This window comes from Coturnix japonica, unplaced genomic scaffold (genome assembly GCF_054131305.1).
Source record: "Coturnix japonica strain WE unplaced genomic scaffold, WE-NBRP24 Scf094, whole genome shotgun sequence".
Taxonomy (NCBI): domain Eukaryota; kingdom Metazoa; phylum Chordata; class Aves; order Galliformes; family Phasianidae; genus Coturnix; species Coturnix japonica.
The window spans coordinates 232,732-248,096 of record NW_028188997.1 but is presented as its reverse complement, the minus strand read 5'-3'; the positions used below and the strand labels follow the sequence as shown (position 1 = coordinate 248,096).

The window sequence follows — 15,365 nt, the reverse complement described above, 5'->3', positions numbered from 1 at the left end:
TGCCCTAGAGAGCCATCCTGCCCCATAGATCTGCCCTATAGAGACATCCTGCCCCATAGATCTGACCCATAGAGCCCTCCTGCCCCATAGATCTGCCCTATAGAGCCATCCTGCCCCATAGATCTGCCCTATAGAGCCATCCTGCCCCATAGATCCCGGCCTGCCCCATAGATCTGACCCATAGAGCCCTCCTGCCCCATAGATCTGCCCTATAGAGCCATCCTGCCCCATAGATCTGCCCTATAGATCCCTCCTGCCCCATAGATCTGACCCATTGAGCCCTCCTGCCCCATAGATCTGCCCCATAGAGCCATCCTGCCCCATAGATCTGCCCCATAGAGCCATCCTGCCCCATAGATCTGCCCTATAGAGCCCTCCTGCCCCATAGATCTGACCCATAGAGCCCTCCTGCCCCATAGATCTGCCCTATAGAGCCCTCCTGCCCCATAGATCTGCCCCATAGAGCCCTCCTGCCCCATAGATCTGCCCTATAGAGCCATCCTGCCCCATAGATCTGCCCTATAGAGCCATCCTGCCCCATAGATCTGCCCTATAGAGCCATCCTGCCCCATAGATCTGACCCATAGAGCCCTCCTGCCCCATAGATCTGCCCTATAGAGACATCCTGCCCCATAGATCTGCCCTATAGAGCCATCCTGCCTCATAGATCCCGGCCTGCCCCATAGATCTGACCCATAGAGCCCTCCTGCCCCATAGATCTGACCCATAGAGACATCCTGCCCCATAGATCTGCCCTATAGAGCCATCCTGTCCCATAGATCTGACCTATAGAGCCCTCCTGCCCCATAGATCTGACCCATAGAGCCCTCCTGCCCCATAGATCTGACCCATAGAGCCCTCCTGCCCCATAGATCTGACCCATAGAGCCATCCTGCCCCATAGATCCCTCCTGCCCCATAGATCTGACCTATAGAGCCATCCTGCCCCATAGATCCTGGCCTGCCCCATAGATCTGCCCCATAGAGCCCTCCTGCCCCATAGATCTGACCCATAGAGCCATCCTGCCCCATAGATCCCTCCTGCCCCATAGATCTGACCCATAGAGCCCTCCTGCCCCATAGATCTGCCCTATAGAGACATCCTGCCCCATAGATCCCTCCTGCCCCATAGATCTGACCCATAGAGCCCTCCTGCCCCATAGATCTGCCCTATAGAGCCATCCTGTCCCATAGATCCCAGCCTGCCCCATAGATCTGACCCATAGATCCAATCTGCCCCATAGATCTGCCCTATAGAGACATCCTGCCCCATAGATCTGCCCTATAGAGCCATCATGCCCCATAGATCTGACCCATAGAGCCCTCCTGCCCCATAGATCTGCCCTATAGAGCCATCCTGCCCCATAGATCTGACCCATAGAGCCATCCTGCCCCATAGATCTGCCCTATAGAGCCATCCTGCCCCATAGATCTGACCTATAGAGCCATCCTGCCCCATAGATCCCTCCTGCCCCATAGATCTGCCCCATAGAGCCCTCCTGCCCCATAGATGTGCCCCATAGAGCCCTCCTGCCCCATAGATCTGACCCATAGAGCCATCCTGCCCCATAGATCTGCCCCATAGAGCCCTCCTGCCCCATAGATCTGCCCTATAGAGCCATCCTGCCCCATAGATCTGCCCTATAGAGCCATCCTGCCCCATAGATCCCAGCCTGCCCCATAGATCTGACCCATAGAGCCCTCCTGCCCCATAGATCTGCCCTATAGAGCCCTCCTGCCCCATAGATCTGCCCTATAGAGCCATCCTGCCCCATAGATCTGCCCTATAGAGCCATCCTGCCCCATAGATCCCTCCTGCCCCATAGATCTGACCCATAGAGCCCTCCTGCCCCATAGATCTGACCCATAGAGCCCTCCTGCCCCATAGATCCCGGCCTGCCCCATAGATCTGCCCCATAGAGCCATCCTGCCCCATAGATCCCGGCCTGCCCCATAGATCTGACCCACAGATCCCTCCTGCCCCATAGATCTGCCCTATAGAGCCATCCTGCCCCATAGATCCCTCCTGCCCCATAGATCTGACCCATAGAGCCCTCCTGCCCCATAGATCTGCCCTATAGAGCCATCCTGCCCCATAGATCTGACCCATAGAGCCCTCCTGCCCCATAGATCTGCCCTATAGAGCCATCCTGCCCCATAGATCTGACCCATAGATCCCTCCTGCCCCATAGATCTGACCCATAGAGCCCTCCTGCCCCATAGATCTGACCCATAGAGCCATCCTGCCCCATAGATCTGCCCTATAGAGCCATCCTGCCCCATAGATCTGCCCTATAGAGCCATCCTGCCCCATAGATCCCGGCCTGCCCCATAGATCTGACCCATAGAGCCCTCCTGCCCCTTAGATCTGCCCTATAGAGCCATCCTGCCCCATAGATCCTTCCTGCCCCATAGATCTGACCCATAGAGCCCTCCTGCCCCATAGATCTGACCCATAGAGCCATCCTGCCCCATAGATCTGCCCTAGAGAGCCATCCTGCCCCATAGATCGGACCCATAGAGCTGCCTGCCCCATAGATCTGCCCTATCTGGCCTGCCCTATAGAGCTGTGTGCCCCATAGTTCTGCCCCATAGATTCCGGCCTGCCCCATAGATCGGACCCATAGATCTGCCCCATAGAGCTCCTGGCCCCATAGATCCCACTTGCCCCATAGGCCTGCCCCATAGATATGACTGCCCCATAGATTCAGTCTGCCCCATAGATCTGCCCCATAGAGCCCTCCTGCCCCATAGATCTGCCCTATAGAGCCATCCTGCCCCATAGATCCCGGCCTGCCCCATAGATCTGACCCATAGGTCCCTCCTGCCCCATAGATCTGACCCATAGAGCCCTCCTGCCCCATAGATCTGCCCTATAGAGCCCTCCTGCCCCATAGATCTGACCCATAGATCCCTCCTGCCCCATAGATCTGACCCATAGATCCCTCCTGCCCCATAGATCTGCCCTATAGAGCCATCCTGCCCCATAGATCTGCCCTATAGAGACATCCTGCCCCATAGATCTGCCCCATAGATCCAATCTGCCCCATAGATTCAGTCTGCCCCATAGATCTGCCCTATAGAGCCCTCCTGCCCCATAGATCTGACCCATAGATCCCTCCTGCCCCATAGATCTGACCCATAGAGCCCTCCTGCCCCATAGATCTGCCCTATAGAGCCATCCTGCCCCATAGATCTGCCCTATAGAGCCCTCCTGCCCCATAGATCTGACCCATAGAGCCCTCCTGCCCCATAGATCTGCCCTATAGAGCCATCCTGCCCCATAGATCTGCCCTATAGAGCCATCCTGCCCCATAGATCCCGGCCTGCCCCATAGATCTGCCCCATAGAGCCATCCTGCCCCATAGATCTGCCCTATAGAGCCATCCTGCCCCATAGATCTGACCCATAGAGCCCTCCTGCCCCATAGATCTGACCCTATAGAGACATCCTGCCCCATAGATCCCGGCCTGCCCCATAGATCTGCCCTATAGAGCCATCCTGCCCCATAGATCTGCCCTATAGAGCCATCCTGCCCCATAGATCTGCCCTATAGAGCCATCCTGCCCCATAGATCCCGGCCTGCCCCATAGATCTGACCCATAGAGCCCTCCTGCCCCATAGATCTGCCCTAGAGAGCCATCCTGCCCCATAGATCTGCCCTATAGAGCCATCCTGCCCCATAGATCTGCCCCATAGAGCCATCCTGCCCCATAGATCCCGGCCTCCCCATAGATCTGCCCTATAGAGCCATCCTGCCCCATAGATCTGCCCTATAGAGCCATCCTGCCCCATAGATCTGACCCATAGAGCCATCCTGTCCCATAGATCCCTCCTGCCCCATAGGTCGGACCCATAGATCTGCCCCATAAAGCTGTGTGCCCCATAGATCCCTCCTGCCCCACAGATTTGCCTCATAGAGCTGCCTGCCCCATAGATCTGCCCCATAGAACTGTCTGCCCCATAGATCTGCCCCAAAGATTGAACTGCCCCATAGATCTGCCCCATAAATCCCTCCTGCCCCATAGATCTGCCCCATAGATTCCTCCTGCCCCATAAAGCTACCAAATAGATCCCTCCTGCCCCATAGATCGGACCCATCACCCCATAACCGACCCTATAACTGACCCTATACCCCATAACCAACCCCATAACCCCATAACTGACCCCATAACCGACCCTATAACCCCATAACTGACCCTATAACCCCATAACCAACCCCATAACCCCATAACTGACCCCATAACCCCATAACTGACCCCATAACCGACCCCATAACCCCATAACCCCATAACTGACCCCATAACCGACCCCATAACCCCATAACCCCATAACTGACCCCATAACTGACCCTATAACCCCATAACCGACCCTATAACCCCATAACCCCATAACTGACCCCATAACCGACCCCATAACCCCATAACTGACCCTATAACCCCATAACCGACCCTATAACCCCATAACCGACCCTATAACCCCATAACTGACCCCATAACCCCATAACCGACCCCATAACCCCATAACTGACCCCATAACCCCATAACTGACCCTATAACCCCATAACCGACCCTATAACCCCATAACCAACCCTATAACCCCATAACCAACCCTATAACCCCATAACCGACCCTATAACCTACCCTATAAACCCATAACCCCATAACTGACCCTATAACCGACCCTATAACCCCATAACCGACCCTATAACCCCATAACTGACCCTATAACCCCATAACCCCATAACTGACCCCATAACTGATCCCATAAGTGCCTATATAACCCCATAACCCTATAACCCCATAACTGACCCTATAACCCCATAACTGACCCTATAACTGACCCTATAACCCCATAACTGACCCTATAACCCCATAACTGATGCCATAACCCCATAACCGACCCTATAACCCCATAACTGACCCTATAACCCCATAACTGACCCTATAACCCCATAGCTGACCCTATAACCCCATAACCGACTCTATAACCCCATAACCCCATAACTGACCCTATAACCAACCCCATAACCCCATAACTGACCCTATAACCCCATAACTGACCCTATAACCCCATAACTGACCCTATAACCCCATAACTGACCCTATAACCCCATAACCGACCCTATAACCCCATAACCGACCCTATAACCCCATAACCGACCCTATAACCCCATAACTAACCCCATAACCGACCCTATAACCCTATAGCCCCATAACATACCCAATAACCGACCCTATAACCCCATAACCCCATAACTGACCCTATAACTGACCCTATAACCCCATAACCCCATATATGACCCTATACATTCCCCTATAGGAGTGGTTCACTGTCCTGGAGCACAGCCGCCCCACACGTTGCATGACCCCATAACCGACCCCATAACCAACCCCATAACCCCATAACTGACCCTATAACCCTATAACCCCATAACTGACCCCATAACCGACCCCATAACCCCATAACTGACCCTATAACCCCATAACCCCATAACGGACCCCATAAGTGCCTATATAACCCCATAACCCTATAACCCCATAACCGACCCCATAACCCCATAACCCCATAACTGACCCCATAACTGACCCTATAACCCCATAACCGACCCTATAACCAACCCTATAAACCCATAACCCCATAACTGACCCTATATCTGGCCCTATAACCCCATAACCCCATAATTGACCCTATAACCCCATAACTGACCCCATAACCAACCCCATAACCCCATAACCGACCCTATAACCCCATAACTGACCCTATAACCCCATAACCGACCCTATAACCCCATAACTGACCCCATAACCAACCCTATAACCCCATAACCCCATAATGGACCCCATAACAGACCCCATAACCGACCCTATAACCCTATAACTGACCCTATATCTGCCCCATAGGAGTGGTTCACTGTTCTAGAGCACAGCCGCCCCACACGTTGCATGACCCCATAACCGACCCTATAACCCCATAACCAACCCTATAACCCCATAACTGACCCTATAACCCCATAACTGACCCTATAACCCCATAACTGACCCTATAACCCCATAACTGACCCCATAACCGACCCTATAACCCCATAACCGACCCTAGAACCCCATAACTGACCCTATAACCCCATAACTGACCCCATAACCCCATAACCGACCCTATAACCCCATAACAGACCCCATAACCGACCCTATAACCCCATAACCCCATAACTGACCCTATAACCCTATAGCCCCATAACATACCCAATAACCGACCCTATAACCCCATACCCGACCCCATAACCCCATAACTGACCCTATAACCCCATAACCCCATAATGGACCCCATAAGTGCCTATATAACCCCATAACCCCATAACCGGCCCTATAACTGACCCTATACCCCATAACCGAACCTATAACCCCATAACCCCATAACCAACCCCATAACCGACCCTATAACCCCATAACTGACCCCATAAGTGCCTATATAACCCCATAACCCCATAACCGACCCCATAACTGACCCTATAACCCCATAACCGACCCTATAACCCCATAACTGACCCTATAACCCCATAACCGACCCTATAACCCCATAACTGACCCTATAACCCCAGAACCGACCCTATAACCCCATAACTGACCCTATAACCCCATAACTGACCCCATAACCGACCCTATAACCCCATAACCGACCCTATAACCCCATAACCGACTCTATAACCCCATAACTGACCCTATAACCCCATAAGTTCCCCCATAAATGCCCCCATCACCCCATAACCAACCTGATAACCCTATAACTGACCCCATAACCCCATAACTGACCCCATAACCGACCCTATAACCCCATAACCGACCCTATAACCCCATAACTGATCCCATAAGTGCCTATATAACACCATAACCCCATAACTGACCCTATAACCCCATAACTGACCCCATAAGTGCCTATATAACCCCATAACCCCATAACTGACCCCATAACCGACCCCATGACCCCATAACCCCATAACTGACCCCATAACCGACCCCATAACCCCATAACCCCATAACTGACCCCATAACCAACCCCATAACCCCATAACCCCATAACTGACCCTATAACCCCATAACCCTATATCTGACCCTATAAGCCTATAACCGACCCCATAACCGACCCCATAACCCCATAACCCCATAACTGACCCTATAACCGACCCTATAACCCTATATCTGCCCCATAGGAGTGGTTCACTGTTCTAGAGCACAGCCGCCCCACACGTTGCACGGTGTCGGAGCTGGTGATGGGGAACGAGTATCGGTTCCGTGTGTACAGCGAGAACGTGTGCGGGCTGAGTCTAGAACCCGGAGTATCCCGTAATACTGCATCCATCGCTAAGGAGGGTATGGGATCCTATGGGGTTATGGGGCTATGGGGTCGGGTATGGGGTCAGTTATGGGGTTATGGGGTCGGTTATGGGGTTATAGGGTCAGTTATGGGGTTATGGGGTCGGTTATGGGGTCAGTTATGGGGTTATAGGGTCAGTTATGGGGTTATAGGGTCAGTTATGGGGTTATGGGGTCAGTTATGGGGTCAGTTATGGGGTTATGGGGTCAGTTATGGGGTCAGTTATGGGGTTATGGGGTCAGTTATGGGGTTATGGGGTCGGTTATGGGGTTATAGGGTCAGTTATGGGGTTATGGGGTCGGTTATGGGGTTATAGTGTCAGTTATGGGGTTATAGGGTCGGTTATGGGGTTATAGGGTCAGTTATGGGGTTATAGGGTCAGTTATGGGGTTATAGGGTCAGTTATGGGGTTATGGGGTCAGTTATGGGGTTATAGGGTCAGTTATGGGGTTATGGGGTCAGTTATGGGGTTATAGGGTCAGTTATGGGGTTATAGGGTCGGTTATGGGGTTATAGGGTCAGTTATGGGGTTATGGGGTCGGTTATGGGGTCTGTTATGGGGTTATGGGGTCAGTTATGGGGTCAGTTATGGGGTTATGGGGTCAGTTATGGGGTTATAGGGTCAGTTATGGGGTTATGGGGTCAGTTATGGGGTCAGTTATGGGGTTATGGGGTCAGTTATGGGGTCAGTTATGGGGTTATGGGGTCAGTTATGGGGTTATGGGGTCGGTTATGGGGTTATAGGGTCGGTTATGGGGTTATGGGGTTGGTTATGGGGTTATGGGGTCGGTTATGGGGTTATAGGGTCAGTTATGGGGTTATAGGGTTGGTTATGGGGTTATAGGGTCAGTTATGGGGTTATGGGGTCGGTTATGGGGTTATAGGGTCGGTTATGGGGTTATAGGGTCAGTTATGGGGTCAGTTATGGGGTTATAGGGTCAGTTATGGGGTTATGGGGTCGGTTATGGGGTTATAGGGTCAGTTATGGGGTTATAGGGTCAGTTATGGGGTTATAGGGTCGGTTCCGGGTGTACAGCGAGAACGTGTGCGGGCTGAGTCTAGAACCCGGAGTATCCCGTAATACTGCATCCATCGCTAAGGAGGGTATGGGATCCTATGGGGTTATGGGGTTATGGGGTCGGTTATGGGGTCAGTTATGGGGTTATGGGGTCGATTATGGGGTTATGGGTTCGGTTATGGGGTTATAGGGTCGGTTATGGGGTTATGGGGTCAGTTATGGGGTCGGTTATGGGGTTATAGGGTCAGTTATGGGGTTATGGGGTCAGTTATGGGGTTATGGGGTCGGTTATGGGATTATGGGGTTGGTTATGGGGTTATGGGGTCAGTTATGGGGTTATAGGGTCAGTTATGGGGTTATAGGGTCGGTTATGGGGTTATAGGGTCGGTTATGGGGTTATAGGGTCAGTTATGGGGTTATAGGGTCAGTTATGGGGTTATAGGGTCGGTTATGGGGTTATGGGGTCAGTTATGGGGTTATAGGGTCGGTTATGGGGTCAGTTATGGGGTTATAGGGTCGGTTATGGGGTTATAGGGTCAGTTATGGGGTTATGGGGTCAGTTATGGGGTTATAGGGTTGGTTATGGGGTTATAGGGTCGCTTATGGGTTTATAGGGTCGGTTATGGGGTTATGGGGTCAGTTATGGGGTTATAGGGTCCGTTATGGGGTCAGTTATGGGGTTATGGGGTCTGTTATGGGGTTATGGGGTCGGGTATGGGGTCAGTTATGGGGTTATGGGGTCAGTTATGGGGTTATAGGGTCAGTTATGGGGTTATGGGGTCAGTTATGGGGTTATAGGGTCGGTTATGGGGTCAGTTATGGGGTTATAGGGTCGGTTATGGGGTTATAGGGTCAGTTATGGGGTTATAGGGTCAGTTATGGGGTTATGGGGTCAGTTATGGGGTTATAGGGTCGGTTATGGGGTTATAGGGTCGGTTATGGGGTTATAGGGTCAGTTATGGGGTTATAGGGTCAGTTATGGGGTTATAGGGTCAGTTATGGGGTTATAGGGTCGGTTATGGGGTTATAGGGTCGGTTATGGGGTTATAGGGTCAGTTATGGGGTTATAGGGTCGGTTATGGGGTTATAGGGTCAGTTATGGGGTTATAGGGTCAGTTATGGGGTTATGGGGTCGGTTATGGAGTTATAGGGTCAGTTATGGGGTTATAGGGTCGGTTATGGGGTTATAGGGTCGGTTATGGGGTTATAGGGTCAGTTATGGGGTTATAGGGTCGGTTATGGGGTTATAGGGTCAGTTATGGGGTTATGGGGTCGGTTATGGGGTTATAGGGTCAGTTATGGGGTTATAGGGTCAGTTATGGGGTTATAGGGTCAGTTATGGGGTTATAGGGTCAGTTATGGGGTTATAGGGTCGGTTATGGGGTTATAGGGTCGGTTATGGGGTCAGTTATGGGGTTATAGGGTCGGTTATGGGGTCGGTTATGGGATTATAGGGTCGGTTATGGGGTTATGGGGTCAGTTATGGGGTTATGGGGTCGGTTATGGGGTTATAGGGTCAGTTATGGGGTTATAGGGTCGGTTATGGGGTTATAGGGTCAGTTATGGGGTTATAGGGTCGGTTATGGGGTTATAGGGTCAGTTATGGGGTTATAGGGTCGGTTATGGGGTTATGGGGTCGGTTATGGGGTTATAGTGTCGGTTATGGGGTTATAGGGTCAGTTATGGGGCTATAGGTTCAGTTATGGGGTTATAGGGTCAGTTATGGGGTCATGGGCTCACTTATGGGGCTCACTTCCCCCCCTATGTATCTATGGGGCCGCCCCATAACCTCACCCCGTTTTCCATCCCCTATAGGGCTGACCCTAAAGACGGTGCCCTATAAGGAGCAGGATCTGCGCGCGGCCCCACAGTTCCTCACCCCATTGGTGGATCGGAGCGTGGTGGCGGGGTACACTGTGGCCCTAAACTGCGCTGTAAGGGGTCACCCCAAGGTATGGGGCCGCTATGGGGCCGCTATGGGGTCTGGGGTTGGTATGGGGCCGCTATGGGGTCTGGGGTGGCTATGGGGTGGCTATGGGGTACACCGTGGCCCTAAACTGTGCTGTGCGGGGTCACCCCAAGGTATGGGGCCGCTATGGGGTGGTTATGGGGCAGTTATAGGGTTTGGGGTGCCTATGGGGTGGCTATGGGGTCTGGGGTGGCTATGGGGCAGCTATGGGGTCTGGGGTCGGTATGGGATGGCTATGGGGTGGTTATGGGGTGGTTATGGGGTCTGGGGTGTCTATGGGGTGGGTATGGGGCTATTATGGGTTGGTTATGGGTTGTGGGGTGGCTATGGGGCAGTTATGGGGTGTGGGGAACCTATGGGGTGTTTATGGGGTGGCTATGGGGCTGTTATAGGGTTTGGGGTAGCTATGGGGTCCCTATAGGGTCATTGGTGGCTATGGTGTTGCTATGGGGTCTGGGGTTTGTATGGGGTCGCTATGGGGTGGCTATGGGGTCAGGGATGCCTATGGGGCCACTATGGTGTCTGGGGTCGGTATGGGGTGGCTATGGGGTGGCTATGGGGTCTGGGGTGGCTATGGGGTGGCTATGGGGTCAGGGGGGCCTATGGGGTGGGTATAGGGCCACTATGGGGTCTGGGGTGGGTATAGGGCCGCTATGGGGTCAGGGATGCCTATGGGGTGGCTATGGGGTGGTTATGGGTTCAGGGGTGGTTATGGGGTATGGGGTGGCTATGGGGTACACCGTGGCCCTAAACTGCGCTGTACGGGGTCACCCCAAGGTATGGGGCCGCTATGGGGCCGCTATGGGGCAGCTATGGGGTCTGGGGCCGCTATGGGGCCTCTATGGGGTCTGGGATGCCTATGGGGTGGCTATAGGGTGGCTATGGGGCCGCCATGGGGTCTGGGGTCGGTATGGGGTGGCTATGGGGCGGCTATGGGATCTGGGGTGGGTATGGGGTGGGTATGGGGCTGCTATGGGGCAGCTATAGGGTTTGGGGTGCCTATGGGGTAGTTATGGGGTGGTTATGGGGTCTCGGGTCGGTATGGGGCCGCTATGGGGTCTGTGGTGGCTATGGGGTGGCTATGGGGTCTGGGGTGGCTATGGGGTGGCTATGGGGCGGCTATGGGGTGGTTATGGGTTGGTTATGGGGTCTGGGGTGGCTATGGGGTGGCTATGGGGTGCCTATGGGGTGCCTATGGGGTGGCTATGGGGTACACTGTGGCCCTAAACTGCGCTGTACGGGGTCACCCCAAGGTATGGGGCCGCTATGGGGCCGCTATGGGGTCTGGGGTCGGTATGGGTGGCTATGGGGCCGCTATGGGGTCTGGGGTTGGTATGGGGTGGCTATGGGGTTTGGGCTGGCTATGGGGTGGCTATGGGGTGGTTATGGGGTGGGTATGGGGTCTGGGGTGGCTATGGGGTGGCTATGGGGTGGTTATGGGGTGGGTATGGGGTCTGGGGTGGCTATGGGGTGGCTATGGGATCTGGGGTGGGTATGGGGTGGTTATGGGGTCTGGGGTGGCTACGGGGCAGCTATGGGGCTGCTATGGGGTGGCTATGGGGTCTGGGATGGCTATGGGGCCACTATGGGGTGCCTATGGGGTCTGGGGTGGCTATGGTGCTGCTATAGGGCTGCTATGGGGTGAGGGGTGGGTATGGGGTGGCTATGGGGTGGCTATGGGATCTGGGGTGGGTATGGGGTGGGTATGGGGTGGGTATGGGGTGGTTATGGGGTGGCTATGGGGTGGTTATGGGGTGGCTATGGGGTACACCGTGGCCCTAAACTGCGCTGTAAGGGGTCACCCCAAGGTATGGGGCCGCTATGGGGCAGCTATGGGGCAGCTATGGGGTCTGGGGTCGGTATGGGGTGGCTATGGGGCCGCTATGGGGTCTGGGGTTGGTATGGGGTCGCTATGGGGTCTGGGGTCGGTATGGGGCCGCTATGGGGCCACTATGGGGTCTGGGGTGGCTATGGGGTGGCTATGGGGTCTGGGGTGGCTATGGGGTGGCTATGGGGCAGTTATAGGGCTTGGGGTGGCTATGGGGTGGCTATGGGGTCGATATGGGGTCTGGGGTGGCTATGGGGTGGCTATGGGGCCGCTATGGGGTCTGGGGTTGGTATGGGGCCGCTATGGGGTCTGGGGTGGCTATGGGGTGGCTATGGGGTGGTTATGGGTTCAGGGGTGGTTATGGGCTATAGGGTGGCTATGGGGTACACCGTGGCCCTAAACTGCGCTGTGCGGGGTCACCCCAAGGTATGGGGCCGCTATGGGGCAGCTATGGGGCCGCTATGGGGTCTGGGGTTGGTATGGGGCCGCTATGGGTTCTGGGGTCGGTATGGGGCCGCTATGGGGTCTGGGGTGGCTATGGGGTGGTTATGGGGTGGCTATGGGGTCTGGGGTGGCTATGGGGTGGCTATGGGGCGGCTATGGGGTGGTTATGGGGTGGCTATGGGGTACACCGTGGCCCTAAACTGCGCTGTACGGGGTCACCCCAAGGTATGGGGCCGCTATGGGGCAGCTATGGGGCCACTATGGGGTCTGGGGTTGGTATGGGGCCGCTATGGGGTCTGGGGTTGGTATGGGGCCGCTATGGGGTCTGGGGTGGCTATGGGGTGGTTATGGGGTGGCTATGGGGTCTGGGGTGGCTATGGGGTGGCTATGGGATCTGGGGTGGCTATGGGGCGGCTATGGGGTGGTTATGGGGTGGCTATGGGGTACACCGTGGCCCTAAACTGCGCTGTGCGGGGTCACCCCAAGGTATGGGGCCGCTATGGGGCCGCTATGGGGTCTGGGGTCAGTATGGGGTGGCTATAGGGTGGCTATGGGGCCGCTATGGGGTCTGGGGAACCTATGGGGTGGCTATGGGGTCTGGGGTCGGTATGGGGCCACTATGGGGTGGCTATGGGGCGGCTATGGGGTCTGGGGTGGCTATGGGGTCTGGGGTGGCTATGGGGTGGCTATGGGGCGGCTATGGGGTGGCTATGGGGTGGTTATGGGGTCTGGGGTGGCTATGGGGCTGCTATGGGGTGCCTATGGGGTGGCTATGGGGTGGCTATGGGGTCAGGGGTGCCTATGGGGCCGCTATGGGGCCGCTATGGGGTCTGGGGTGGCTATGGGGTGGTTATGGGGTCTGGGGTGGCTATGGGGTGCCTATGGGGTGGCTATGGGGTGGCTATGGGGTACACCGTGGCCCTAAACTGCGCTGTACGGGGTCACCCCAAGGTATGGGGCCGCTATGGGGCCGCTATGGGGCAGTTATGGGGCAGTTATAGGGTTTGGGGTGGCTATGGGGTTGTTGGTGGCTATGGTGCCGCTATGGGGTCTGGGGTCGGTATGGGGTGGCTATGGGGCGGCTATGGGGTCTGGGGTGCCTATGGGGTGGCTATGGGGTGGCTATGGGGTCTGGGGTGGCTATGGGGTGGTTATGGGGTGGCTATGGGGTCTGGGGTGGCTATGGGGTGGTTATGGGTTGGCTATGGGGTTTGGGGTGGCTATGGGGTGGTTATGGGTTCAGGGGTGGTTATGGGCTATGGGGTGGCTATGGGGTACACCGTGGCCCTAAACTGCGCTGTAAGGGGTCACCCCAAGGTATGGGGCCGCTATGGGGCCGCTATGGGGTCTGGGGTGCCTATGGGGTGGCTATAGGGTGGCTATGGGGCAGTTATAGGGTTTGGGGTGGCTATGGGGTGGCTATGGGGTCGATATGGGGTCTGGGGTGGCTATGGGGCCACTATGGGGTGGCTATGGGGTCAGGGGGACCTATGGGGTGGCTATGGGGTGGCTATGGGGTCTGGGGTGGCTATGGGGTGGCTATGGGGTGGTTATGGGGTCTGGGGTGGTTATGGGGTGGTTATAGGGTTTGGGGTGGCTATGGGGTGGCTATGGGGTGGCTATGGGGTACACCGTGGCCCTAAACTGTGCTGTACGGGGTCACCCCAAGGTATGGGGCCGCTATGGGGCCCCTATGGGGTCTGGGGTCGGTATGGGGTGGCTATAGGGTGGCTATGGGGCCACTATAGGGTCTGGGGAACCTATGGGGTGGCTATGGGATCTGGGGTCGGTATGGGGCCACTATGGGGTGGCTATGGGGTCAGGGGGACCTATGGGGTGGCTATGGGGTGGCTATGGGGTCTGGGGTGCCTATGGGGTGGCTATGGGGTCACTATGGGGTCTGGGGTGCCTATGGGGCCACTATGGGGTGGCTATGGGGTCTGGGATGCCTATGGGGTGGCTATGGGGCGGCTATGGGGTGGCTATGGGGTGGCTATGGGGCGGCTATGGGGTGGCTATGGGGCAGTTATGTGGTCTGGGGTGGCTATGGGGCCGCTATGGGGTGGTTATGGGGTATAGTGTGGCTATGGGGTACACTGTGGCCCTAAACTGCGCTGTACGGGGTCACCCCAAGGTATGGGGCCGCTATGGGGCCGCTATGGGGCAGTTATAGGGTTTGGGGTGCCTATGGGGTGGCTATGGGGTGGTTATGAGGTCTGGGGTGCCTATGGGTTGGCTATGGGGTGGTTATGGGGTCTGGGGTGGCTATGGGGTGGCTATGGGGTTGCTATAGGTTCTGGCGTGCCTATGGGGTGCCTATGGGGTGGCTATGGGGTGGCTATGGGGTCAGGGGTGCCTATGGGGCCGCTATGGGGCCGCTATGGGGTCTGGGGTGGCTATGGGGTGGTTATGGGGTCTGGGGTGGCTATGGGGTGCCTATGGGGTGGCTATAGGGTACACCGTGGCCCTAAACTGCGCTGTATGGGGTCACCCCAAGGTATGGGGCCGCTATGGGGTCCCTATGGGGTCCCTATGGGGTCTCTATGGGTCTCTATGGGGTCTCTATGGGGTCTCTATGGGTCCCTATGGGTCTCTATGGGGTCTCTATGGGTCTCTATGGGGTCCCTATGGGTCCCTATGGGGTCCCTATGGGGTCTCTATGGTCTATGGGGTCCCTATGGGTCTCTATGGGGTCTCAATGGTCTATGGGGTCCCTATGGGTCTCTATGGGGTCTC

General features: G+C 55.6%; 1 protein-coding gene across 1 annotated transcript in view; it reads left to right on the top strand.

The window, feature by feature from the left end:
* The window catches only part of LOC107307732 (myosin-binding protein C, fast-type-like), a 144,301-nt gene that overhangs the window by 113,770 nt on the left and 15,166 nt on the right, over positions 1-15,365 (top strand). Inside the window, exons 26-27 of the mRNA XM_085534669.1 lie at positions 7,207-7,366; positions 10,204-10,340. Of these exons, the coding sequence (XP_085390795.1) occupies positions 7,207-7,366; positions 10,204-10,340 (297 nt within the window). The remainder of the gene's footprint in view (positions 1-7,206; positions 7,367-10,203; positions 10,341-15,365) is intronic.